The 25,929-nt window shown below is 42.3% G+C and overlaps 1 protein-coding gene across 3 annotated transcripts in view; it reads left to right on the plus strand.

Annotated features, from left to right (window-relative positions):
- LOC134350981 (deleted in malignant brain tumors 1 protein-like) overlaps positions 1 to 25,929 on the plus strand; it is a 77,202-nt gene that overhangs the window by 37,733 nt on the left and 13,540 nt on the right. For 2 of the 3 annotated variants that reach the window (XM_063056925.1, XM_063056926.1), the window contains exons 7-10: positions 13,306 to 13,623; positions 15,781 to 16,098; positions 16,186 to 16,251; positions 16,791 to 16,826. In XM_063056925.1, coding sequence (XP_062912995.1) covers positions 13,306 to 13,623; positions 15,781 to 16,098; positions 16,186 to 16,251; positions 16,791 to 16,826 — 738 coding nt within the window. Of the gene's footprint in view, positions 1 to 13,305; positions 13,624 to 15,780; positions 16,099 to 16,185; positions 16,252 to 16,790; positions 16,827 to 17,231; positions 17,292 to 25,929 lie in introns of all 3 variants that reach the window. The other variant, XM_063056924.1, reaches the window with a different exon arrangement.

The raw sequence follows: 25,929 nt of genomic DNA on the forward strand, positions 1-25,929 counted from the left end.
TTATATATATAGAACCCCGCTCCAGTAGTAACAGAGATATTGAGGAGCAGATAGGGAGGTAGTTTATAGCATGGAGCAGTAATAATAGGGTTGTTACGAATGGTGATTTTAACTCTCCAATTATTAAATGGCATCTCCTGAGAACAAGGGGTTTTGACAGGGTGGAGTTTGTTGACCGTGTTCAGAAAGGTTTTCTGACGAAATATATGGATAGTCCAACTGGAGGAGAGGCTCTACCTGATCTGATAATGGTAAATGAACATGGTCAGGTGTCAGATCTCTCGGTAAAAGAGTTTTTTGGAGGTAATGATCAAAACTCGATTTCCTTTACCATTGCACTGGAGAAGGATAGGAATAGACAATTTGGATAAACATTTAATAGGGGTAGGAAGATCTATGATGTTTTTAAGCAGGAACTTGGTAAAATAAATTGGGAGGAGATGTTCTCAGGGAAATGCACGGAAGACATGTAACAAATGTTCAGCGAACTCTTGCATGGCCTCTGTATAGGTATGTTCCATTGGGACATGGAAAGGATGATAGTGTTAACGAGCTATGGTCTATAAAGGATGTAGAAAATGTTGTTAACAGGAAAAGAAAAGCTTACGAATGTTTCAAGAAACTTGGACTGTTGGAACTGTAGAAAATTGCAAGGGTGCCAGGAAGGATTTCAAGAACTAAATTATGAGAGCTTGAAGGGAAATGGGAAGATCTTGCCAAGCAGGAGTAAGGAAAATGCTAAGGAATTCTACAAGAATGTGGAAAGCAAGAGGATGAGCCGTGTAAAAATAGGACCAATCAAAAGCGACATTGAAAGATGTACACAGAGCTGGATGAGGTAGTGCCGGTACTTACTGAATACTTTGCTTCAGTATTCACCATTGAAAGGACTTTCGCAATCATGGAGTTGACTTGCAGCGGAGGGAAACGCTTAATTGTACAGATATTAAGAATGAGGTTGTACCGGAGCTTTTGGAACGTTTTAAGATAGATAAGTCACACAGTACTCAAGGTGTTTTTTTTTTTCTTTGTTTTGTTTTTCTAAACGCGCACAGTATAAGAAATAAGGTGGAAGATCTTGTTGCAATACCACAGAATGTCAGGTATGATGTTGTGGCCATCACTAGATCGTGGATGGTTGTAGTTGGGAGGAATGTCCAGTGTTACACGTTAGGTCGGAGACATGGAAAAGTAGGCAGATATGTTGGTGTGGCTCAAATGGTAAAGCATGGCAACAGATCAGTAAAGAGACATAGGATTTGACGACGTTGTATCCTTGTGGGTTCAGTAAAAAAAAAAAAAAACCTGTATGTGTAAAAGGATGTGATGGCAATTATATACAGCTCTCCCAACAGTGGCTTGGAGGTGGACTACAGGTTACTACAGGAAATAGAAAAGGCGAGTTAAAAGGACAGTATTGTGGTAGTCATGGGAGTTTTTAACATGCTGTTCGATTGGGGAAATCTGATTGGTAATGAATCTCAAGACAGTGTGTCTGTTGAATGCCTAAGAGATAGCTTTTTGGAGCAGTTTGTCATTGAACCTACTAGGGGATCAGCTGTACTGGATTCGGTGTTGTGTAATGAACCAGAGGCGATTAGGAAGCTTAAGGTAAAAGAACCATTTGGAACCAATAATCACAATATGATTGACTTCAGCTTCAAATTTGTTAGGGAGTAAGTAAAGTCCGAAATAGCAATATTTCAGTGGAGTAAGGTAAAGTACAGAGGTATGAGGGAGGATTTGGCCAGAGTAAACTGGAAGTAGCTGCTGGCAGGGATGCCAGAGGTGCCGCAATGTTAAGCGTTTCTGGGCAAATGAGAAGGTGCAGGACACATGTATTCCAAAAAAATGAAGAAGTACTCAGATGAAAGAGTACAACCATGGTTAACAAGTGAATTCAAAGCTATTGTAAAGGCAAAAAGAAAGGGCATACAACAAAGCACAAATTAGTGGGAAGATAGAGGATTGAGGAGTTTTTCAAAACCTACAAAGAGCAACTAAAATAATTGGAAGGGAAAAGATGAAATATGAAATCAAGCTCGTAAATAATATCAAAGTGGATAGTAAGCGGTTTTTCAAGTATTTTGAAAATAAAAGAAATTAGAGTGCATATAGGACCCCTAAAATGAGGCAGGGAAAATAATAACGTGGGACAAGGTGATGGCTGATGACCTAATGGGTATTTTGCATCAGTCTTCATTGTGGAGGACACTAGCAGTATGCTTGATGTTGTAGTGTGTGAAGGAAGAGAAGTTGGTGCAATTACTATTACAAGACAGAAGGTGCTCAAAAAGCTAAAAGACCCACACGTGTATAAGTCACCCGGAGCAGATGAGCTGCATACAAGTGTTCTGAAGGAAGTAGCGTTAGATATTGTGGTGGCAGTAGAAATTATCTTTCAGAAATCATTGGACTCTGGCCTGCTGCCAGAGGACAGGAAATCTGCAAATGACACTCCACTCTTTATGAAAGGAGGAAGTCAGCAGAAAGGAAATTATAGACCAGTTAGCCTGACCTCAGTGGTTGGGAAGATGTCAGAGACATTTGTTAAGGATGAGGCGATGGAGTACTTGGTGACACAGAACAAGATAGTACAAAGTCAACATGGTTTCCCTCAGGGACAATACTGCCTGACGAACCTGTTGGAATTCTTTCAGGAGATTACAAGTAGGATAGATGAAGGGAAGGAGTGGATGTGGTACTTTCGGACTTTCTGAAGGCCTTTGACAATGTGCCACAGATGAGGCTGCTTACAAAGTTAAAACCCATAGTATTACAGGAAAGTTACTAACACGGTTAGAGTATTGGCTGATTGGTAAGAGGCAGCGAATGGGAATAAAATGATCCTTTTATGGTTGGCTGCCAGTCACTAGTGGTGTTCTGCATGGCTCAGCGCTGGGATCACTTTTTTTTATGCTCTATATAAATAATATAGATGGGGGAATAGATGGCTTGGTTGCCAAGTTTGCAGATGATACAAAGATTGGTGGAGGGGCAGGTAATGTTGAGGAAACAGATAAGAAGCAGAAGGATTTAGACAGATTAACAGAATGGTAAAGGAAGGGGCAAATGAAATACAATGTTAGAAAATGCATAATTCAGATCATTGTTAGTAGAAATAAACGTCTGGAATATTTTCTAAATGGGGAGAAAATACAGGAAAATAAGACGCTGAGGGACTTGGGAGACATTGTGTAGAACACCCTAAAGGTTACCTTGCAGGTTGAGTCGGTGATCAGGAAGGCAAACGCCATGTTATCATTCATTTCAAGCTGTCTAGAATACAAGAGCCAGGATGTTTTGTTGAGGCTTCTTAAGACACTGTGGAGGCCTAACCTTGAGTATTGTGAAAGGTGTTGAGCCCTTCATATTAGAAAAATGTGCCAGCATTGCGGAGGGTCCAGACGAAGTTCACGGCGGGAGGAGAAGATGGCGGCGCGGCGCAGCTCACAGCGGCCACTCTGGTGGTGATGTCTGTTATTTGTCAAGAAGGGTGCTGTGCAGAATCCTGATTTGATGCAGACGGACGTGACAGAACGGAGGATCATCTGGCGATACTTCTGAAATGCCTGTTTCGCTGCTGCTGCTACTCTGTGGTCCGGAATCTCCGGAGGGGAAGGCCCTGACTCCTCGTCTTTGTTTGTTGCTCAGCCGCCGGAGCGAGGTCAAAGCACTGGGCAGAGGATGGTTCTCGAAGAGGCTGTGTCGGAGGGGCTGGTCGGAGACTCGAAGTTTTCGGACTGACTCAGAGTCCGCTGCTGTCGGGTGCTTCCAATGCTGTTGCATCGGCAAGTTTGCGGCGCTTGCATGTTCATGGCACGGAGAGTTTCTCCCTTCTGCCGCCTCCGTGAGATGATAAGGCTATTGGGACTTTGAGACTTTTTAAAGGTGCCCGTGGTATGCTGTTTATCAAATTCTGGTATTGCTTTGCACTGTTTTAACTACAAACGATTGCATATGTTATATATATGTGGTTTTGTCAGTTTTAGTCCTGGTTTGTATTGTGTTTTTTTGCGATAACATTCTGGGTGAATGTTGTATCTTTTTTTTAATACATGCATTTCTAAATGATAATAAACGAGGACTGAGTGTCCACATAATCTAATCAAATCTAATCTAATTATGATTCCCGGAATGAAAGGTTTATCCATACGAGGAGCGTTTGATGGTTCTCTCTCTCTCTGTACCCACTTGAATTCAGAAGGATAAGGGGGGAATCTCATTGAAGCCTTTCGAATGCTAAAAGGTCTAGACAGAGTAGATGTGGAAAGGATGTTTCCCATGGTGGGAGAGTCTAGGACGGGAGGGCACAGCTTGGAGATAAATTGGCGCTCTTTCGAAACAAAGATGCGGAGAAATTCCTTTAGCCAAAGGGTGCTGAATTTGTGGAATTTGTTCCCACATGGTGCTGTGAAGGCCAGGTCGTTTATTGTATTTAAGGCAGAGACTGATAGATTCTTGACTGGACATGGAATCAACGGCTGCGGGGAGAAGGCCAGGAACTGCAGTTGAGGAGCAGAAAAAAAGAAAAGATCAGCCAGGATTCTGCTCCTATGTCTTATGGTCTTATGCACCGAACCAGATAAAACCTAGGCTACTTTGTGCAGCAGTGACGGAGACTCTGGTGATGATCATTGCATCATCAATAGGGATCGGAGAAGAACCAGATGATTGGAAGGTTACAAACGTTGTTCCCTTGTTCAATAAAGGTAGCAGAGATAACCGAGGAAATTATAGACCAGTGAGTCTATCTTCAGTGTGGGCAAGTTATCGGAGAATATCCTGAGAGGCAAGTTTACGAGCATTTGGAGAGAGATAATCTGATTAAGGATAGTCAGCGTGGCTTTATCAAGAACAGGTCATGTGTTACGAACAAGAGTAAATGTGGATGTAACAATACACATTGATGAAGGTAGAGCAATGAGTGTTGTGTATATGGATTTAGTAAGGCATTTGATAAGGTTCCCCATTAGAGACTCATTCAGATTGTAATGCGACATGGGATCCAAGGGGATATTGCTTTGTGGAACAAGAAATGGCTTGTCCAGAGAGGGCAAGGGTGGTAGTAGATGGTTCGTTCTCTGCATGGAGGACGGTGCCAGTGGTGTCACGCAGTAATCTATTCTGGGACCCCCTCCCCTTTGTGATTTGTATAAATGACTAATTTGAGAAAGTAGAAGGGTGGGTTAGTAGAATTGATGATGACACACAAGTTGGGAGTGTTGTGGATAGTCTGGAAGGTTGTCAGAGGTTACAGCGTGACATAGATAGGATGCATAACAGGGCTGAGAAATAAAAGATGGACTTCAACCCAGATAAGTGTGAAGTGTTTCATTTCGGTTGGTCAAATTTGAAGACAGAATATAGTACTAATGATAAGACTATTGGCAGTGTGGAAGATTGGAGAGATCTTGGGGTCCGTGCCCATAGGACACTCAAAGCTGCGGCGCAGGTGGACAGTGTTGTTTAGACAGCCTATGGTGTGCTGCCTTCAGAAACCGTGGGATAGAGTTCAAAAGCCATGAGATAATGTTACAGATGTGTAAGAACTTAGAGTACTGTGTTCAGTTCTCGTCACCTTATTACAGGAAGGATATGGATACTAAAGAGAGTGTGCAGCGGACATTTACAAGGATTTTGCCTGGATTGGAGAGCTTCCCTTATGAGAATAAAGTGAATGACGGAGCCTTTTCACCCTTGAATCGACGGAGGATTAGAGGTGACCTCAATGAGACGTATGAGATAATGAGAAGCTTTGATCATCTGCATAGCCACTGTCTTTTTTCCCAGGGCTGAAATGTCTACATGTGGGGTATAGTTTTACGGTGCTCGGAAGTAGGTAAAAAGGGGGTGTTAGAGGTAAATTATTCACACAGAAAGTGGTGGATGCGTGGAATGCACTGCCAGTGACGGTGGTAGAGGTGGATATAATAGGGTCCTTTAAGAAACTCTTAGAGAAATTCTGGGCTATGAGTTAAGAAATTCTTGGCAGTTTCTAGAGTCCGTTTTTGGTCGGCACAACATCGTGGGCCGAACAACTTTCAATGTGCTGTCAATTTCCATGCTTCCATGTGTCTATTACACTCTTCTGTTTAATCTCCGAACAACTAGTTCTTCAATGTCCGACTTAGTCCAGGTTTCTGTGTCACCGATATTGCCATTGGAATAGGTCTGCATGACACAGGCGTCGGCATCGCCGGGCGGCCGTTTCTCTGCCTGCTCCTCCTTCTCGGACAGCCGGATGAAGTACCAGATAGCGAACTGGACCAGGTCTGCATGCCGATGCCGCAGCATCTCCACGCTGAAGGCTGCAACAGGTCGGTGAGTCCGGAGAGGGTCTCGATATTCATCATAGCTCATTAGCCAGGATGGTGATCAGGTGATTAGAACGTTGATGAAATAAGACATTTATGAGTAATGATTTGCAGTATTATGTCCATTTCTGGTCACCTGCTTACAGGAAATATATTAACAAGACTGTAAGAGTTCATGGAAAATTTACAATAATGTTTCCAGAACTTGAAGAGTTATAGGGAAAAGCTGAATATGTTAGAACTTCAGGATCTGGAACTCTGGACAATGGCAAGAGATTTTGCAAAAACAAACAAATTTATGAGGATTGTAGAATAGCCTTAATAAGCATAGGTTCCCACTGAAGTTGTGTGAGACTAAAACTATTTGCGAGAGATTAACGGTAAAACGGTGAAATATTTAAGCAGACTCGGAGGGGTATCTCCGCGGAAGGGACCAACACTGTCAAAAGAACTACCAATGGTGGATTGGGGTTCGATTTTAGCATTTAAGAAAAATTTGAATACATTTGTGGATGGAAGGAATATGGAAGGCAATAGACCGATTTCAAATAGATGTGACCTCAGAAAATAATAGTCAGGCAATTATTAGATGGGCCGAAAAGAATCTTTCTATGTTGTGGATCTCCATGAGCCTTTAACTCCATAATAGATCGGGGAGGGTGTGCAAATTGCGTCAGAACTGAAAACGTAGACTACATTGTTTCTCTGGGGAAAATGAGAAGACCTACATGAAAGTGCAGATGTGTACAATGCCCACTCTGTAAAGTTTGCTTATTTGAACTAGTGACTAAAAAGGGCTATAGTTTAAAATCTGTATTTCAATAACTTCTGAATAACAGTGGAATAAATCTGTACAATATCTCTTTTCCAGAGTAGTCCGATAACCATCTGTACTAACTGGCTGTACTGATTGAAATTTTCTTGGAGATGTGAAATGCCGTGACTTATTCAAACATAGAATATCCAGTGGGAATCAACTACGGTTATTGTAGCTTATGTTCACTGATAAGAATCATACATCAATGCACATGGCTCCAAGATTTGGGGCAGTGAACTATTGCTCGGCTGAGATAAGTTATTCTATAATAAGGTAGTAATGCCTGGATTTCACTGATACAAAGGGGAAAGGGGTCAGTGTGATCAGATATATTTATCGAGAAGTACATAAATGTTACATATGGAGCTAAATAGATGTTTGAAATAAGGGTTAAAGGGAACAGGAACAGAAGAAGTCTTGCGGCTTGTATAGATTACCCATCATGGTGTTTTCTGGAGGAACAGTCTTGCGGTGATAGGTGGAATAATTTTACGCCTCTTTAATTGTACGTTGTGTTCTTAACAGATTTGTTTAATGATATCAGAATAGAGAAAATGTGGTCATCTTAAATCAGTGCATTTTACATATATTTTACATAAATATGGAAGCTGATGGCAATTAAAGTAAAGGACTTACACTGAAAGGGACTTTGCTTGGTAGAATTTCCATGTATTCACTACAGGGAGGTAGTCACACCTAGGCTGTCAGAAGCAGGTCGTTGGGTGACAGTCACAGGAGAGAAAGCGAAGGTGAGAAGACAGGTGGTGCAGAGAACCCCTGTAGCTATTCCCCTGAATAATAAGTTTACCCTCCTGAATACTGCTGGCGGGGACGACCAACCAGGTGTGAGCCACGGTGGCAGTGCCTCTGGCACTGAAACTGACACGGTGGTGCAGAAGCGTGGGATAGAGAAGAGCAGAACTGTTGTTACTGGAGACTCTACAGTCAGGGGAGCAAACAGGAGATTTTGTGGACGTGAGAAGGACACCCGCATGGTTTGTTGCCTCCCGGGTGCCAGGGTCCGGGATGTCTCTGACCGGGTGCATGACATCCTGGTACGAGAGGGAAAGCAACCAGAAGTCGTGGTACATGTTGGGACCAACGACATAGGCAGGAAGAAGGATGAGGTCCTGAAGTATGAATTTCGGGAACTAAGCAGAAGGCTGAAGAACAGGACCTCAAGGGTTGAGTTCTCAGGATTGCTGTCAGTGCTACGTGACAGTGATGGTAAGAATTGGAGGACATGGTAGTTGAATGCGTGGCTGAGTAGTTGGTGCAGGGAGCAGGGTTTTGGATTTTGGATCATTGGGATCTGTTCTGGGGAAGGTGGGACCTCTACAGATTGGATGGGTTGCACCTGAACTCGAGGGGGAGCAATATCCTTGCAGGTCGGTTCGCTGGCATTGTTTGGGAGGGTTTAAACTAATTTGCAAGGAGGATTGGATCCGGAGCAATAGAGCAGTGAAAGAAGTGCATGGAGTAAAGCCAAATCTAACATATAGAGAGGATTTGAGGAAAGAGAAGCAGAATAATCGGTATAAAGCAGTAAGGTAGAAGGGCTTAAATGTGTGCACCTCAATGCAAGAAGCATCAGGAACAAAGTTGATGAACTGAGAGCTTGGATACATACATGGAATTATGATGTAGTGGCTATTACAGAGACTTGGCTGGCACCAGGGCAGGAATGGATTCTCAATATTCCCGGATTTCTGTGTTTTAAAAGGGATAGAGAGGGCGGAAAAGGGGGAGGAGGGTGGCATTACTGGTCAGGAATACTATTACAGCTACAGAAAGGGTGGGTAATGTAGTAGGATCCTCTTTTGAGTCAGTATGGGTGGACGTCAGGAACAGGAAGGGAGCAGTTACTCTACTGGGGGTATTCTATAGACCCCCTGGTAGCAGCAGAGATACAGAGGAGCAGATTGGGAGGCAGATTTCGAAAAGGTGCAAAAATAACAGGGTTGTTTTCATGGGTGACTTTAACTTCCCTAATATTGATGGTAACTGATTAATTCCAAGGGTTTAGATGGGGCAGAGTTTGTTAAGTGTGTCCAGGACGGATTCCTCTCACAATATGTGGACAGGCCGACTAGGGGGAATGCCATACTGAATCTAGTAGAAGGTAATGAACCGGGTCAGGTGACAGATCTCTCAGTGGGTGAGCATCTGGGGGACAGTGACCACCACTCCCTGGCCTTTAGCATTATCATGGAAAAGGATAGAATCAGAGAGGACAGGAAAAAAAAATAATTGTGGAAGGGCAGATTTTGAGGCTATAAGGCTAGAACTTGCGGGTGTGAATTGGGATGATGTTTTTGCAGGAAAATGTACTATGGACATGTGGCCAATGTTTACAGACCTCTTGCAGGTTGTTGGGGATAAACTTGTACCGCAGAGGAAGATAAAGAATGGTAGGGTGAAGGAACCATGGGTGACAAGTGAGGTGGAAAATCTAGTCAGTTGGAAGAAGGCAGCATACATGAGCTTTAGGCAGCAGGGATCAGATGGGTTTATTGAGGAATATAGGAAAGCAAGAAAGGAATTTAAGAAGGGGCTGAGAAGAGCAAGAAATGGGCATGTGAAGGCCCTGGCGAGTAGGGTAAAGGAAAAACTCAAGAAATTCTTCAATTATGTGAAGAATTAAAGGATGACAGGAGTGAAGGTAGGACCGATTAGAGATAAAGGTGGGAAGATGTGCCTGGAGGCTGTGGAAGTGAGCGAGGTCCTCAATGAATACTTCTCTTCGGTTTTCACCATTGAGAGGGAACTTGATGATGGTGAGGACGATATGAGTCAGGTTGATGTTCTGGAGCATGTTGATATTAAGGGAGAGGAGGTGTTGGAGTTGTTAAAATACACTAGGACGGATATATCCCCGGAGCCTGATGGAATATTCCCCATGCTGCTCCACTAATCGAGGGAAGAGATTGCTGAGCCTCTGGCTAGGATATTTACGTCCTCGTTGTCTACGGGAATGCTACCGGAGGACTGGAGGGAGACGAATGTTGTCCTCTTGTTCAAAAAGGGTTGCAGGGATAGTCCGGGTAATTATAGACCAGTGAGCCTTACATCTGTGGTTGGAAAGCTGTTGGAACAGATTCTTAGAGATAGGATCTCTGGGCACTTAGAGAATCATGGTCTGATCAGGGACAGTCCTCGCATTGCTTTGTGAAGAGCAGATCGTGTCTAACTAGCCTGATAGCGTTGTTTGAGGAGGTGACCAGGTATATAGATGAGGGTAGTGCAGTGAATGTGATCTATATGGATTTCAGTAAGGCATTTGACAAGGTTCCACACGGTAGGCTCATTCAGAAAGTCAGAAGGCATGGGATCCAGGGAAGTTTGGCCAGGAAGATTCAGAATTGGCTTGCCTGCAGAAGGCAGAGGGTCGTGGTGGAGGGAGTACATTCAGATTGGAGGATTGTGACTAGTGGTGCCCCACAAGGATCTGTTCTGGGACCTCTACTCTTCGTGATTTTTATTAACGACCTGGATGTGCGGGTAGAAGGCTGGGTTGGGTTGGTGATGTTGTAGATAGTGTAGAGGATTGTCAAATATTGCAGAGAGACATTGATAGCATGCAGAAGTAGGCTGAGAAGTGGCAGATGGAATTCAACCCGGAGAAGTGTGAGGTGGTACTCCAAGGCAGAGTACAAAGTAAATGGCAGGATACTTGGTAGTGTGGAGGAGCAGAGGGATCTCGGGGTACATGTCCACAGATCCGTGAAAGTTGCCGCACAGGTGGATAGGGCAGTGAAGAAAGCTTATGGGGTGTTAGCTTTGATAAGTCGAAGTATTTAGTTTAAGAGTCGCGATTTAATGATGCAGCTCTCTAAAACTCCAGTTAGGCCACACTTGGAGTACTGTGTCCAGTTCTGGTCTCCTCACTTTCAGAAGGATGTGGAAACACTGGAAAGGCAACAGAAGAGAATTACGAGGATGCTGCCTGGTTTAGAGAGTATGCATTATGATCAGAGATTAAGGGAGCTAGAGCTTTACTCTTTGGAGAGAAGGAGGATGAGAGGAGACATGATAGAGGTGTACAAGATAATAAGAGGAATAGATAGAGTGGATAGCCAGCGCCTCTTCCCCAGGGCACCACTGCTCAATACAAGAGGACATGGCTTTAAGGTAAGGAGTGGGAAGTTCAAGGGGGATATTAGAGGAAGGCATTTTACTCAGAGAGTGGTTGGTGCGTGGAATGCACTGCCTGAGTCAGTGGTGCAGGCAGATACACTCGTGAAGTTTAAGAGACTACTAGACAGGTACATGGAGGAATTTAAGGTCGGGGCTTATATGGGAGGCAGGGTTTCAGGGTCGGCACAACATGTTCCATGTTCTATTTCCACGCGGTCATTGCAGGACACTGTTCTTGCTTTTCTGCGCAATACATATCTGCAGCATCCAGATAGACGGATTTATTCACTACTTCTAATCTTCCCTTCGTTAAAAGCAGCAAGAGTAGAATGGAGGCATGGTCAAGTTTTTGGCAATGTGAGACGGAAAATGGAGTGAGAGTCTGGGTGAGTACAGGTGGATTCGTTTCTGTGAGCACGGTCATAGCAGGGTGAATGCCAATTTTGCATTTCATATCATCACAGTGTTTAACACCCCATGATGAAGAAACAAGCAAAAAAAAAAAAGACATCCATATATCTGAACGTATCATGTTGAATTCAGAATTTCTGGTCTTCAATGAGAATGATGTACGATGCTTTCCGTGCTAATGAAACATTCCCGTACTGTAGAACTGTAGATCCGTTTTGATTGGATTCCTGTTACAGCATTTAAGCCAGAATCTTTGGAAATTCATTAACATATGGCAGTACAATAATTTGACATTGTCCAGTCAAGAATCTGAACAGAGGTGACGATGGAAGAGATGAGGAGGTCGGTGGGGGGGGGGGGGGGGTAATATTTAAAATTAGAACTGTTCTTGACACCATTTTGCAGACAAAAAAATAATTCTGCACAATATTTCCAACTGCAGCTTGGTGAGGTCTAAGTGTAACTGGTGGAGATATTGGGATTTCCATAGAAGGTGAAGACAATTGTGTGCACGAGTCGTTGGGATAGAAATTTATGTCTAACCATTGTTCCTATTTTAAATAAATACTGCATCAGAGGAAGAGTCAGGTGAAGCAGTTTATGATGATTTGGTCATTCAAAGATGACATTCATATCCCAGTCCGTTTCTCCAGAAGTGTGATCAACATCTTAACTTCTGACAATCAATCATGCATTTTGTAACACCCAATATCCATATGTTCCTGTTGCTCTGAGGTTTGATGTGAATTCTCTTCATTGATAACGTCACAAATTCGCTTTTAGGAATCAGTAGATTTTAAACAAATACCCGACCAGTACGATCAATGAGACAGGCCGGTAGAACATTGCAAACAGCACAGATGCATCACCATCCACAAAATAATTTCGTCCCATTTTAAATGTGGACGAAACGCTTGTGACTGTGAGGATCACATAAATAGGAAGGCACAGCTACATTCTCATTATTTCCTTATCAGCTGCTGGCAAAAGGGCCAATTGGATCATCTCACAATCTCACATTGTCCCGAAAGTCATTGTAATTGGGCTGCCGGAGATTTTGGACTCGAACGACAGTGTAAGAAAATCACTTCCATACGATCTGATCCACTGATCTTCCCACTGCCCAGGAAGAGGACCGCATCCTTCAAGCTGCAAGGAATCCCAGAGGGAGGTGAATATGCGAAAGACAATGAAAGTGTCCGGCGAAAAGACATGAAACCCCAGAGTAGAATGGCCAGTGTTTGACACTATGATTGATATGTAGTCCTGAATACAGTTCCGTTGCCAAAGATAACTGCACCTGGCAAATTCAATGTCCGCCTTTTTTCTGTTGGCTCCAAAGGTAGCCTGTGATTACCTGATTCAGATTTAAATCGGTGTCTAGGTTCCCGCCTCTGTGGAAAACTCCGAACCGCGCTCGATGACTACCAGATTCATCCAACCTTTTTGTTGTAGTTTTGCCTTTAAAACTGATACTTGCGTATCGGCAGCATTAAATATTCGGTGATATCATTGTACAATTATTTTCAAAATATAATTTCTGAAAAAGTTGTAGATATGCGTACTAAGTGATTAAATCAATTTGCCATGGAAATAAGAATCTCATACATTTCTGTTCAACAGGCCACTTGCAATTAAGGTTGTCCGGAAGTGATGATGCATGTGCTGGAAGACTGGAGATCTATTACAACGGATCCTGGGGAACAGTTTGTGATGACTCCTGGGATCTGGTTGACGCTAATGTGGTCTGCAAGCAACTGGGTTGTGGATATGCTTTAGAGGAAAAAATAATTATTGATTGCTGTGGTCAAGGCACTGGACTAGTTTGGTTGAATGAAGTGAATTGTTCTGGTAATGAATCGCATCTCTGGGAATGTCCCTCAGCTCCATGGGGCCAACATGACTGCAACCATAAAAAAGATGTGACAGTTTCGTGTTCTGGTAAGGCTACTTCCATTGTGCTCATTTTCTGCCGTGCGGTAAGGGAATTTTCAGTTTGAAGATGTGGGAAATAATTTACAGCACCCAGATGGAGCACTGGCAAAGGATTGTCTGTGTAATGTTTCCCACTGCATTTAGGTAATAAAACAATTAATATTTTGCGTCCAAGTACCTTCATGAGGGCTGCAAAAAGGAACGGACATACATTTTTGAGCAGCAAAGAAGACGAAGGGGTTGGTGCCTAGAACAATGGCAACCCACTGATTGCGTGAAGACGTATAAATTAATATAGCAGTTCGAGTAACCAGATCAGATTATGCCATGTTCTTTTAACTGACGTGCTGCTTATGGTAAGATCGTGATGTATAGACGTCCTTCCCTGTGATATGGATAAACATTGGGACAGCCAGAACAAACCAGATGGTTACGAGGAGAACGTACAAAATCCTCACAGATAGCGGCGGTATTGATCACGGTCGGCTGGTTCTGAAACAGCGTTACGCTAATAGCTCCGGTACTGAACTGAAAAAAAAAATGAAGCAACAATAGGAAACAAACGATCAGGTCTTATACAGTTAGATGCCAACATGTAAATACCCAACTCTGGGCAATACGATGTTGAATCTCGTGCAAGAAATTAAAGACGAGGAGAAGATGGCGGCGCAGCGGCAGCGAGCGCGAACTCTCCGGTGAATGTTATCTGTAATCTGTCAAGTAGGGGACCGTGCACAATTCTGAATTGATGGAGACGGACATGAGGTTACGGAGGTACATCTGGAAATCTTCTGAAATGCCTGCTTCGCAGACGCTGCTACTGTGTGGTAACCGGAATCTCCGGACCAGAAGCCCCCGAATCCTCGGCTTTGTTTGTTTCAGCGGCCGGGGTTAGGTCGAAGGCGTTCGGCAGAGGATGGCGCTCGGGAGGCTGTATCGAAGGAGCTGGTCGGAGGCTCGAAGTTTTCGGACGGACGTACTCAGTGTCGGCCGTGGTCGGCTGCTTCCAAGGCTTCGGCAAGTTGACGGTGCCTGGAGGTTTATTGCAGGAAGTTTCTCTCATTTTGCCGCTTGCTATCGGGGACTCGGGAGTCGATCGAATCGGGGACTTCGAGATTTTTTTACAGTGCCTATGGTTTGTTCATTATCAAATTATGGTATTGCTTTGCACTGCTGTAACTATATGTTATAATTATGTGGTTCTGTCAGTGTAGGTCTTTGGTTTGTCCTGTTTTCTGCGATAACACTCCGGAGAAATATTGTATCATTTCTTAATGCACGTACGCATTTCTAAATGACAATGAAAGAGGACTGAGTGTTCTCATAACCTAATAATTTTGAAAAAAAAAAGTTAAAGCATTGTTTCAATAGCTTCTGTTGCATTTGATTATTCAACTAAAGTGCGGCATGGTGTTGAAAAAAAAAAGACTAGGAGCTATCGGCGATGTTAATAAGGAACCAAAAGCGCACCTAAGCGACACTTTAGCGAATTGAATACAAATGCTGATCAGACCGATCAAGCTGCCAAGGAGAGACCAAATAATGACACAGACAATAATAACTGCAAGATATACAAAATTCAATAAGTGTAGAAAATCTTTGCTTAAAAGTTGAAGACTGTTTGAGTCCTGGAACGAAGGAAGCTATCTGCAATTTAATAGATGGGGTCTGCGGAATAGACAGATGATACACTGAGGGGTGATTCGATGAAAAGTTGTACCGGTGATAGTTATTTATAAACTTTTCAATGGACCTTTATTGTTTCGTTCCGTCCATTTATTTCTAGATCTCTCTTCACTTCTCTGATCATGTTCAGACAATAATAAAACAAAATCTTGTTCCTCATCTTCCACCAAACCAGTACCCAGATTCAATGCATGATCGTTCACAATTCCCAGAAAACCTAACACAATTTCACCAACAGAACTCTTTCCCTTCTCCACATTCAGCAACTTTGTTGGAATACTCCTCTGTCTTATTCTTGATTTGATTATCCTTCAATACGTTCAAGTCCCTTATCAGTGTTTCGGGAGAGGGATTTATATTTTTTTTATGTATTCCTGATATATATCACATGTAATTTTCTGTTTTACAAAAGCAATTTAAGTTTGTTGCCGTATGGGAACATTGCGATGATCTATGCATTAACTGCCTTGTTCTCAGAACACAAAGAAATACGCCTGATGAATGGAGAGCGGCGATGTGAAGGCAGAGTGGAAGTGCGGTACAATGGGACATGGGGAACCGTTTGTTCCGAAACACTGGATAAAAATGCTGCGAACTTGATCTGTAAACAGATGAAATGCGGACCCCTGATATCTATTATATATGACTCCGATAAATATGGAAAGGGATATGGTCCAATATGGCTGGATGAGTTAAAATGTTCTTCGTACGAGAGGACCTTTTGGCAGTGTCGTGCTGATCCATGGGGGAAACACAACTGTGACCACAGGGAGGATGCAGGAGTTGTATGTGAAGGTAACAGAGGAAATCCATTACCTGATGATTTTCATTTTAAACGCAGATGATAAAAATAAACAATAATTATTTCTCTCTTGTCATCAGAGGCCAGAATACCGGAGAGTTGCAGCGTAAAATCCCGCGATTCACGAAATGTACCTGGTACTCAAGGTTAGCAGCTGTTCATTGCTACAAGTTACAATATCAGTGTAAGGTTCGTTTCAAAGTTGTGATTGATACATTATAATTGTTTCCTTATTTCACTGAGAATTGCAGTTGCATCTTTTTGGCAGCAATGCCAATTGTTCAGGAAGGTTGGAAATACTGTTCAATAACACCTAGGGCACTGCATGTGATGATTCTTGGTATATGGCAAATGTCAGTGTTGTCTGCAGGCAATTGGCCTGTGGCTCTTCCCTTTGGACACAAGCGCCGGATGACATTATTCATAGCATCGGTGATAACTGGCTGGATGAAGTGAAATGCAAAGGGAGTGAATCTCTTTTGTCCAGATGTCCTTCCTTCGCAACCCGTCAACATGACTGTGGTCACAAGGAAGATTTCTTTGTTGTTTGTTCCGGTCGGTATATTTGTGCAAATTTTTTGTTCTATTCAACTGATTTCTTAAATACGGAATAAGGAACGACTGAAAAATAAAATCATTAAAAAATATGAAGTGGTTGAAATTTGTCCAATAATTGTTTTCACAGCAACGCCCAGACGTCCCGCTAGTTCCACCGATTCAGGTATTTGATTTTGAGGCTGTTTTTTTATTATTCCGGTTTTAATTTTGAATACTAGCAGTGATATTCCTTTATTACTATTTGTCAATTACAAAGGTCGCCCTGAGTGTTTAAAATATTAGCTGTAATCCTTATTGCTTCATTAAATATTTGAACAAGGTTGTTACAAAGTTCTTAAAAAAATAATATATCCAACTCTGGTCAAATGTTTCGATGAGATTAACAGATGTGGTCATTGGGGTCATTGTCCCATTATTAACCATTCAGAAATGACTGTGAAATGGTGTTCTTATTGAACCTTTGAAGAATTACCATTACACATTTGATAAATGATTGCTGATCTTTGACCAAGTAGTAATAATTGATTCATATGATGTGCTGCAAACTAATATTATCTTTGACTTGAAGAAAAATTGCAAGCTGTTAGTTCGTTGATATGTCAACGTGGAAACATTTTCAGCTTTAGAAGTAAGTATCAATGTCACTTTTTTTGTTGTTTATCACTATTGTAATTCCATGCAAACCCATCACCATATTCCGAAACTGTGAGAAAATCCCTCCCTCTGCGGCTAGATCCTTGACCTGCCGATCAATAGACTGCAGTCTAACCACTAATACTCCACAAGATTGGGTCCTCTGCCCCTGTCCTGTTCCTTCAACATTCAAAGTCTGCATGCCCAGATTCCGCTCTCACTCCATCCACAAATCTGTGGATTATATTACCTTAGTTGGCCATATCATGATAACAATGATCAATATACAGGAAAGAGAAATGCAAGTTAAGTGCCATGGTGTAAATATAACAAACTTTCCACCAATGCGCATCTTCCTGTTTGCATCATCAGTACTGAGCAAGAGGGGGTGAAAGCTTTGAGTTCGAAGGAGCAAACATCACCAGCGGTTTATCCCGGTCCAATCATGTAGACACGACGTCTCAGAAAGCTCATCAACGCCTCTATTTCCTCAGGAGATTGTTATAGACTATTTCAAAAGGATCCCCAGAACAACACGATGTATTCTTGACCCTACATTTTATTTTGTTATGATCTTGCCCTCTATTGTTTATTACTCGCATTTTCTCTGTAGCTGTTGCAGTTTATTCGGCATTCTATTATTGTATTTGTTTGTTGCCCTCGCCATCTAATGATGCGAGCCGTATGCACAATATGAAAAACACAAATTTCAATGACTATATGTCGGTACATGTGACAACAATAAAATAATTCCAATTCAAGTTCCATTATGTTAACTTTTTTTTCATTTTTATCCGTGCAGGAAGAATTGAATAATTGTTGTAATCTTTCCATCTCCCAATAGTTACTCTGATTTAATTTTCATGGTAAATATGATGTGCGGTCTGACTGTGTCGCAAGCATATTACCCAAAATTGTTGTTTTGTGCTTCTTTTTGTCGGTTGTCATTGGTAGTGAATCTATATTTTACAGGTATCTTCTGCTTTCACCGCATTCCATCCAAAACGGTGAAGAATGTCATTGTTTTCACAATGTACCCTTGCCCACAATACTGCAGTGCAGTACTTATGTGGCAGCAGAGAACATAAGGACATAAGAATATAAGAAATAGGAGCAGGAGTAGGTCATCTGGCTCACCGAGCCTGCTCCGCCGTTTAATATGTTTATGGCTGAGTTAGCCATGGACTCACGTCCACCAACCTGCATTTTCCCCATAACGCTTAATTTCCCTAATATGCAAAATGCTATGAAACCTTGTTTTAAATATATTAACTGCGGTAGCCTCCACTGATTCATTTGCAGATAATTCCACAGATTCGCCACTCTCTGGTTGCAGCGTAACCGCTCTATTCTTAAGTTTAATCCCTGTGGCGATGAAGGTTCACATTCTATTTGCCTTCTTGATAGTCTGCCGCACCTGCAAATGAACTTTTTGTGATTCATGCACAAGCACTCCCAAGTCGCTCTGCACAGCAGCATGCTGCATTTTTTTTTTACATTTAAATAATAATCTGCACTTTCATTTTCCCTTCCAAAGTGGATGGCTTTGCTTTTACCAACATTGTATTCCCTCTGCCAGGAAATACCCACTCGCTCAACCTAGTCATATCTCTCTGCAGACGCTCCGTGTCTTCTGCACAATTTGCTTTTTTGCTCAATTTAGTATCAACAGCAAACACGGCAGTCAGTCCCCTCTTGCAGTTCGTAATGTATATCGTGAACATTTGCAGGCCCAACACCGACCCTTTGCAACACGGCGCTTATTACTTTTTGCCATTCAGAGTCACACCGAAGCATTCTAACGCTCCGCGTTTTATTGGTTAAGCAATCCTTTATCCATGCAAAAACTTCGCCACCGACTCTAGGGAACTTACAGAACGCCTGCTGGAAATCCAAGTAAGTAGTTCCATCTGTTCGGGTCTATCCACTGCAGCCGTTATATCCTCAACGAACTACAGTAAGTTTGTCAAGCAGGACATGCGTTTGATGAAACTATTCTGTGTCTGCCTGATGGATCCAAATCTTTCCAGATGCCTCACTGTTTCTTCTTCAATGATTGCTTCATGCATTTTTAAAACTACAGATGTTCAACTAACGGGCCTATAATTGCCTGCCTTTTGCCTACATCCTTCATTGAACAGTGGCGTTACCTTTGCTATCTTCCAATCCGCCGGGACAAGCCGAGGTTCCATATATATGTATTTTAGATTATGAGGACACGCAGTCCTCTTTTATTGTCATTTAGTAATGCAGGCATTAAGAAATGATGCAATGTTCCTCCAGTATGATATCACAGAAACATACGAAAACCAAGACTAAAAAAACGGAGAAAAACACATAATTATAACATATAGTTACAACAGTGCAAAGCAATACCTGCAAAGCAATACCGTAAGTGGATAATGAACAGATCATGGGCACAGTAAAACACAAAGTCTCAAAGTCTCTCGAAAGTCCCATCATCTCACGCAGAGGGTAGAAGGGAGAAGCTCTCCCTGCCATGAAACGCCAGCGCCACAAACTTGCCGATGCAGCACCCTGGAAGCACCCGACCACAGCCGAATCTTGAGTCCGTCGGAAAATTTCGGGCCTCCGACCAGCCCTCTGACATCGAGCACCGAGCACAATCTCTGCCTAACGCTGCGACACCGGCACCGGCAACAGGCAGTAGGCAAAGACGAGGATTTGGGGGCTTCCCCTCAGGAGATTCTCGATCGCACAGTAGCAGAGGCAGTGAAGCAGGCATTTCAGAAGTTTCTCCAAATGTTCCTCTGTGCTTCTAACGTCTGTCCCCCCAAATTAGGATTCTGTTCGGCCCCTACTTAACAAATATGATATCATTTTGGAGCAGCCGCGTGCGCTGACATCTTCTCCTCCACTCTCTGGTAAATTATCGCCTAAGCTTCTACTATAACTTCTGCCATTTCTTTTGCAACTCCAGGATGTATTCCATCAGGAAAAGGGGTCTTGTCTATCTTCAGGCCCACAAGTTTGCTCAGCACTATACAAGATTTCAATTTGATGCCTTCGTTTTTCAGTTATCCAAGGCAGGCTCTGACTACCCGTACTCTCCTTGCTTTTAACTGGATTATACTTTGTTAAGCACCGTGAGAAATCTCTTTCAAAGTCTTCCACTGTTCCTAAACAGTCCCACCATATAGACTGTGGCTCCAACCTACATTTGCTAAAACCTCCCTTATCCCATTGTAGAAAAAGCACCAACAGAATTTAAATATGAATGCTATTCCGAGCAATACGTTATTTCCAACTTTTTCTCTGAATAACTGGAGACCTTACACATATGTGCATTTCAGACCCAGTGATGCATTGGTGAGAGGGTCGGTGGTGATCCTTGAAGTCATCGAGCCCTTTTGCAAAACTTGCTTGGGTCGGTGATATTTCGAAAAGTTGAAATCCAGGATTGTACAGCAATGCATCGTGGAATGCACCTTGAGTTTGTTTCAACCATGTTTATCCTGAATGGCTGCGAGTTAATTTTGCACATAGCTTTAAGAGATAATTATGAAATTCGACGACTGATCAAGGACATCTTTTTGCTGCTTAATATAATTTGGAGACAAATAAGATGCGGCCTTATTACGCAGATAGTGACTGCTAGAACAACTTTAGACCAGCTTTCAACATAGTTTGGAAGCTCAGGTTGCCGTAACCACATGCGTGGAAACAGCATACCAACCATCCGATATCTTGCATTAGGGGCAGCCGACAGTCTATCAGATGAGGATAAAGTGGAAACACTTCTGGCCTATATGGTGTGTTTTGAATTGAAGCTTACTTTTGCAAGTCCATTATGTTGCCCTCTATACTTACAGTTGCAACAACGAATGGTTGTTGTGGGTGGAGGGGAATTGGGATAGTTATGAAAAATAGTAAGTCATGGGAAACTTGGATAGGTGCACATTCTTTCGAGTATAAATTCCTCCTTTACAAAAATAAAGTATTTTTTTCTCTCAAAATGTCCTTGGATGTTTTATGTGCGTTTGTTTCTTATTACAATGGAAATGTCGGCAGTGCAGCAGATTCGGCAATTGCGCTCGAGAATGTGCACGTGCCAGCTAAATATTTCATTGTGGTAGTATTGAACTCCATTCGTCCCGTCGTAGTTTTTGTCAAGACTTGAACTTAGAACATAGCTATGCTTCATTATCTGCATTCCGCCTAGCCTGAGAAAGTGTACTCTCGATTCGACTGACTCTGAAGACTCGTGGTATTCATTTTATTCTTAATTGTTTTTTTCAGCCGCAGCGTAGGCTTCATTTTCCATTTGAGCGTTTAGTTAACGGTCCTGTTTGGCCTAGCATTTATCGTATTCTTTTCCCTTGAAACACTGCTCGCATTTAAGTCGGTGAACTATAGACTTGGTTCAGTGTCTCTCACTTCGCACTTGGGCCATATCCGCACCAGCTGACAGGAAATTGCAGCCACTTTTGTTGTTTCTAACGTCATATCAAACCAATTTATTCATCTCTGGTGCCATCCACGAAATATTTATCATCTGTCTGTACTTCATATTCTACGGGTAATTTGGAATTATGCAGAATTCTCTGAGCTTAAATTTAGCTATTACCCTTTGGAAATGTGAGGACCTAAAAATTGTAGGACCAGTTTTAAATTTATCTGCAAAATTTTCATTTAAGTGTACGTTGCTGTCTGCATTACCCTTGGGATTATCTTTGTTGTTGTGTTATTTATACGTACCGTGGGTTACTAATAATGAAATATCTTCTTTAAGAATAGAACATTTATTTAACAACAGCCACACGTGTCTTACAATACCATGTTTTTTCGATATTTCTATAATTCCCGCGCATGCTCAGAACTCTTTCCGATCACGTTCTTATACGTTATATCACCACATTTTCCTTTCCTTAAAAAAAGAATAAAACAATTAGCAACATTGACCTCAGCAAATACATGATTTAGCATGCTTCTATCAGTTTTTCTAGGGGTTTATGACATGAGTAGACCTTCTAAGTGGTTCACACAGTTCTTGTATTTCATTATTATTTCCATGTTTTGTTTCGTCCAAATCAGTTAACTGAAACTTTGAAGTTGGCTCTTTCTGGAGGTCTTTGCGACCTCTTCGGAGCACTGCTCCTTCTTCTGTTTGGACCATGTATGATCAAGGTTGCACTTCTTCAAGTATGTAGCTTTTTGTGTCCATGTGTACATTTTGTCTTGTATCCTAACTTCATCACTTTGGTGTAGTTCAGGTAATGGACGAGAACATCTGTCAAAGTATGTTTTCTGCTTTAGTGTATGTTCATCTTTCCATCTTTTCACTTGCTCACCTCCATCTGTTCTCAGAAGGCTCTCATCTATTGGCAGATTGGATCTCAAGCGGCATCCCATCAAGAGCTGAGCAGGTGAAAATCCACATTCAAGTATAGTATTGCGATAGGCTAACAAAGCTTTATAAAATCATCTCCACTATCGTTTGCTTTGTGCATCCTTTTCTTGATAATTCCTACACACGTCTCCACTAATCCATTGGACTGAGGGAAAATGGGTTAGTTGTTGTATGAACAATGCCCCATTTATAGGAAAAACGTCTCATGCATTCACCATTGAATTGTAGACCATTGTCTGTGAAATCGTCATCAGGTACAGCATGTGTGGAAAAAAAATGATTTCATGCCTGTAATTACATTCTCTGCGGTTGTTCCGCTCAGATAACACAGTTCAGGATACAACGAGTAGTAATCTCTTATTAATAGATAATCTTTGTTGTCAGTTACAAAAACATCGACACCTACCTTCTGATAACGTTCCGAGGGATATGATGTGGATGCAGCGGCTCTTTAGGATTGCTATGTTGGTATTTAAGGCATATTTAACAAAAGGGCACCAATTCTGCAATTTCATGATCCATCCTGGGCCAAAATATCACTTCCTGCGTCCTTCTCTTACATTTTGCGGTACCTAGGTGCTCTTCATGAATTTTCTCAAGCATTTCTTTTCGGAGACTTTTAGGAATCGCAATTCTGCTACCTTTGTACAACTTCCCATCCACAACAGAAAGTTGTGATCTGTGGTTCCAATATTCTTGTACTTCTGAGGTACAATCATGGTTCTTATCTGGCCATCCATCCATCACCACTTGTGTCACCTGACTGAGAATTTTGTCTTTCTCTGTCTCGAGACGCAGCAGTTCCAACTTTTCGGGAGCAAAAGGTACAGTCTGTATGATCATATCAATAAATGGCTGAACACCAACAGCGTCCCTGTGACTGTGTTTTGTTGTTGGATTCAGAGCTCTGGAAAGTGTGTCAGCCGTGTTTTTTGAATTCTCCAGGTCTATATGACACATTCAATACATATCTTTGCAATTTGATTATGATTCGCTGAATTCGCAAAGGACAGTCGCTTCAAGGTTTGCGAAACAATGCAGTGTAAGGGCGAAACAACTCGTACTTAAACAGGTGCAGTGTTAAAAGGCGGAGATTCACCCAATACCTTTTACATAGCAATTTATGAAGAGATTGAGACTATTCCTCACGTCAAAAAAGTTGGATAATACAGGAGATTCAGGTGTGTTTTACAAATTGTCATTGACTTCTTAAGCGATATACACAAGGTATTAGAGGTCAACAAATACCACGAAAACTTAACAAAACATACCTCCACGATGAAATTAATATTCAGAGATAGCTAGTTATAGAATGTCCCATAATAACAAGTGTGAGTGGGACTAGAGTGAGGAGTTCAACTATATCTCCTAGAGTTTTTGGCGAGGAGATGTGGAGGGTGCGCGTAGAATTTTTTCTTTTTTTTTTGAAACGTTCTGCCTTTGTTTATTGCACAGTTAGAGCAGTGATTAGGCTAGACAGGATAGTGCAAGTCTCCTGTCGCGGGCTGGGGGAAGGCAGAGAGGCATCCATTCTCCCTGTAACCGCAACTGTAAGAGGTACAGCTTACTACAGAGCGTGCTAAGAAATTGGCGATCGAATCAGATAATTATTCAGAAAGCTGAAGGGTTGATCGTTCGGGCTATCATGGAGGTAATTACAACTAAAGTGTAGGACACAATCAACAAGCCTCGGGAGAACAGCAGTGCAGGGTAGCCCTGTTGCCGTCCCCACGAGCAAAAGCAGTACCGCTTCGGGTACTGTTGGGGGATGTCCTTGCAGAAGAAAGCCAAAATGGTCAGGTCTGTTTCATTGAGCCTAGCTTGTCAGTCAGAATGGAAAGGAAGAGAAGAAGTGAGCTGCAGCGATAGGCGACTCATTGTTTAGGGAAACAGAAATTATGGTGTGTCTACGAGAATGAAATTACGGTGAAGTATGTGCGTCAGAGCTGCCAGGGTCAAGGATACCAGGGATCATGTCCATAGCACTCTTAAGTGGGAGAGTCAACAGACAGACATCATGTTGTACTACAGCACCTATCATATTGGTAGAAAGGGCAATGTACTCCAACAAAGTGAGCTCAGGGAGTTGCATGCTAGGTTGAAGGTTACGATCTCTATGATTTTAATCACCGGATTGCTGCCCGCGGAACATTCAAGGAGCGTTTGCTTTTGCTGCACGAAGGGGCGGGCGCAGCTGTTGGTGGTTGTGGTTTATACCATAGTGGCAGGGGAATAGGAACAGGGGCACACGTATAGGTCGTGGAGGGGTTGCACGTAGAAGATGTGAAGCTAGCATGCAAATTCAGTTAATCAAAAGTTTGAGCTTGGTGTGACTAATATTCTCAGTCGCATATACTTAATTGCAAGGATCATTGCAGGAAAGGCGTAAGAGCTTTGATCATGGGTAAGCATGTGGAACGGTGACATTTTAGCCATCAGTGAGATGTGGTTGCAGCACCATATGGTCATATAAATGTACAGCAGAGTATCAGCCGATCGGCCAGGCTAGTTCGTGCCGAACCGTTTAAACTGTCTTTTCCCATCTATCTGCACCGAGCCATCTACCTCTATAACCGTACCAGCCACGTACACATCCAATCTTACCTTAAACGCTGAAATCCAGCACTTCCCAGACAGATCACCCCATGCTTTCAGGATCCTCTGAGTGAAGACTTTTCCCTTCATATTCGCCTTGTATATTTTACCTTCCACACTTAGCCCATGCCCTCTAGTTGAAGTCCCAACCTATGTGGAAAGGCCTGCTTGCATTTACGCTCTCGATACCCCCATAATATTGTACAAGTCTATTAAAAGTCCACTCAATAATCCACATTCCAAGGAACAACGTTCTCACCTATCTATTTTTTTCCTTGCAACGCAGGGCCCGCGGTCCCGCCAATATCCTTGTAAATCTTCTCATAACCCATTCAGTCTTATATACATATTTCCTGCAGTTTGATCACAACTGCACACAATGCTTCAATATAGGTCTCAAAGTCGTATGCTCCCTCTATTTATCTGCCCAGTACTGTACGCAATGCTTTGATTTATGACGGCCAATGTAGCAAAAACTATATTTCCGACCGTATCCACCGACGCCACTTTCAATGAATGTTGTACCTATATTCCCAGTTGTCTTTATTCTACAACAGTCTATTATGCTCCACCGTTCACTGTGTAAGATATGCCCTAGTTGTTCCTACCGAAGTTCAACACCTCGCACGTCTGCATTTGAATTCATATAACCATATAAGAGTTACAG

This window comes from Mobula hypostoma, chromosome 8, assembly GCF_963921235.1.
Source record: "Mobula hypostoma chromosome 8, sMobHyp1.1, whole genome shotgun sequence".
NCBI lineage: Eukaryota > Metazoa > Chordata > Chondrichthyes > Myliobatiformes > Myliobatidae > Mobula > Mobula hypostoma.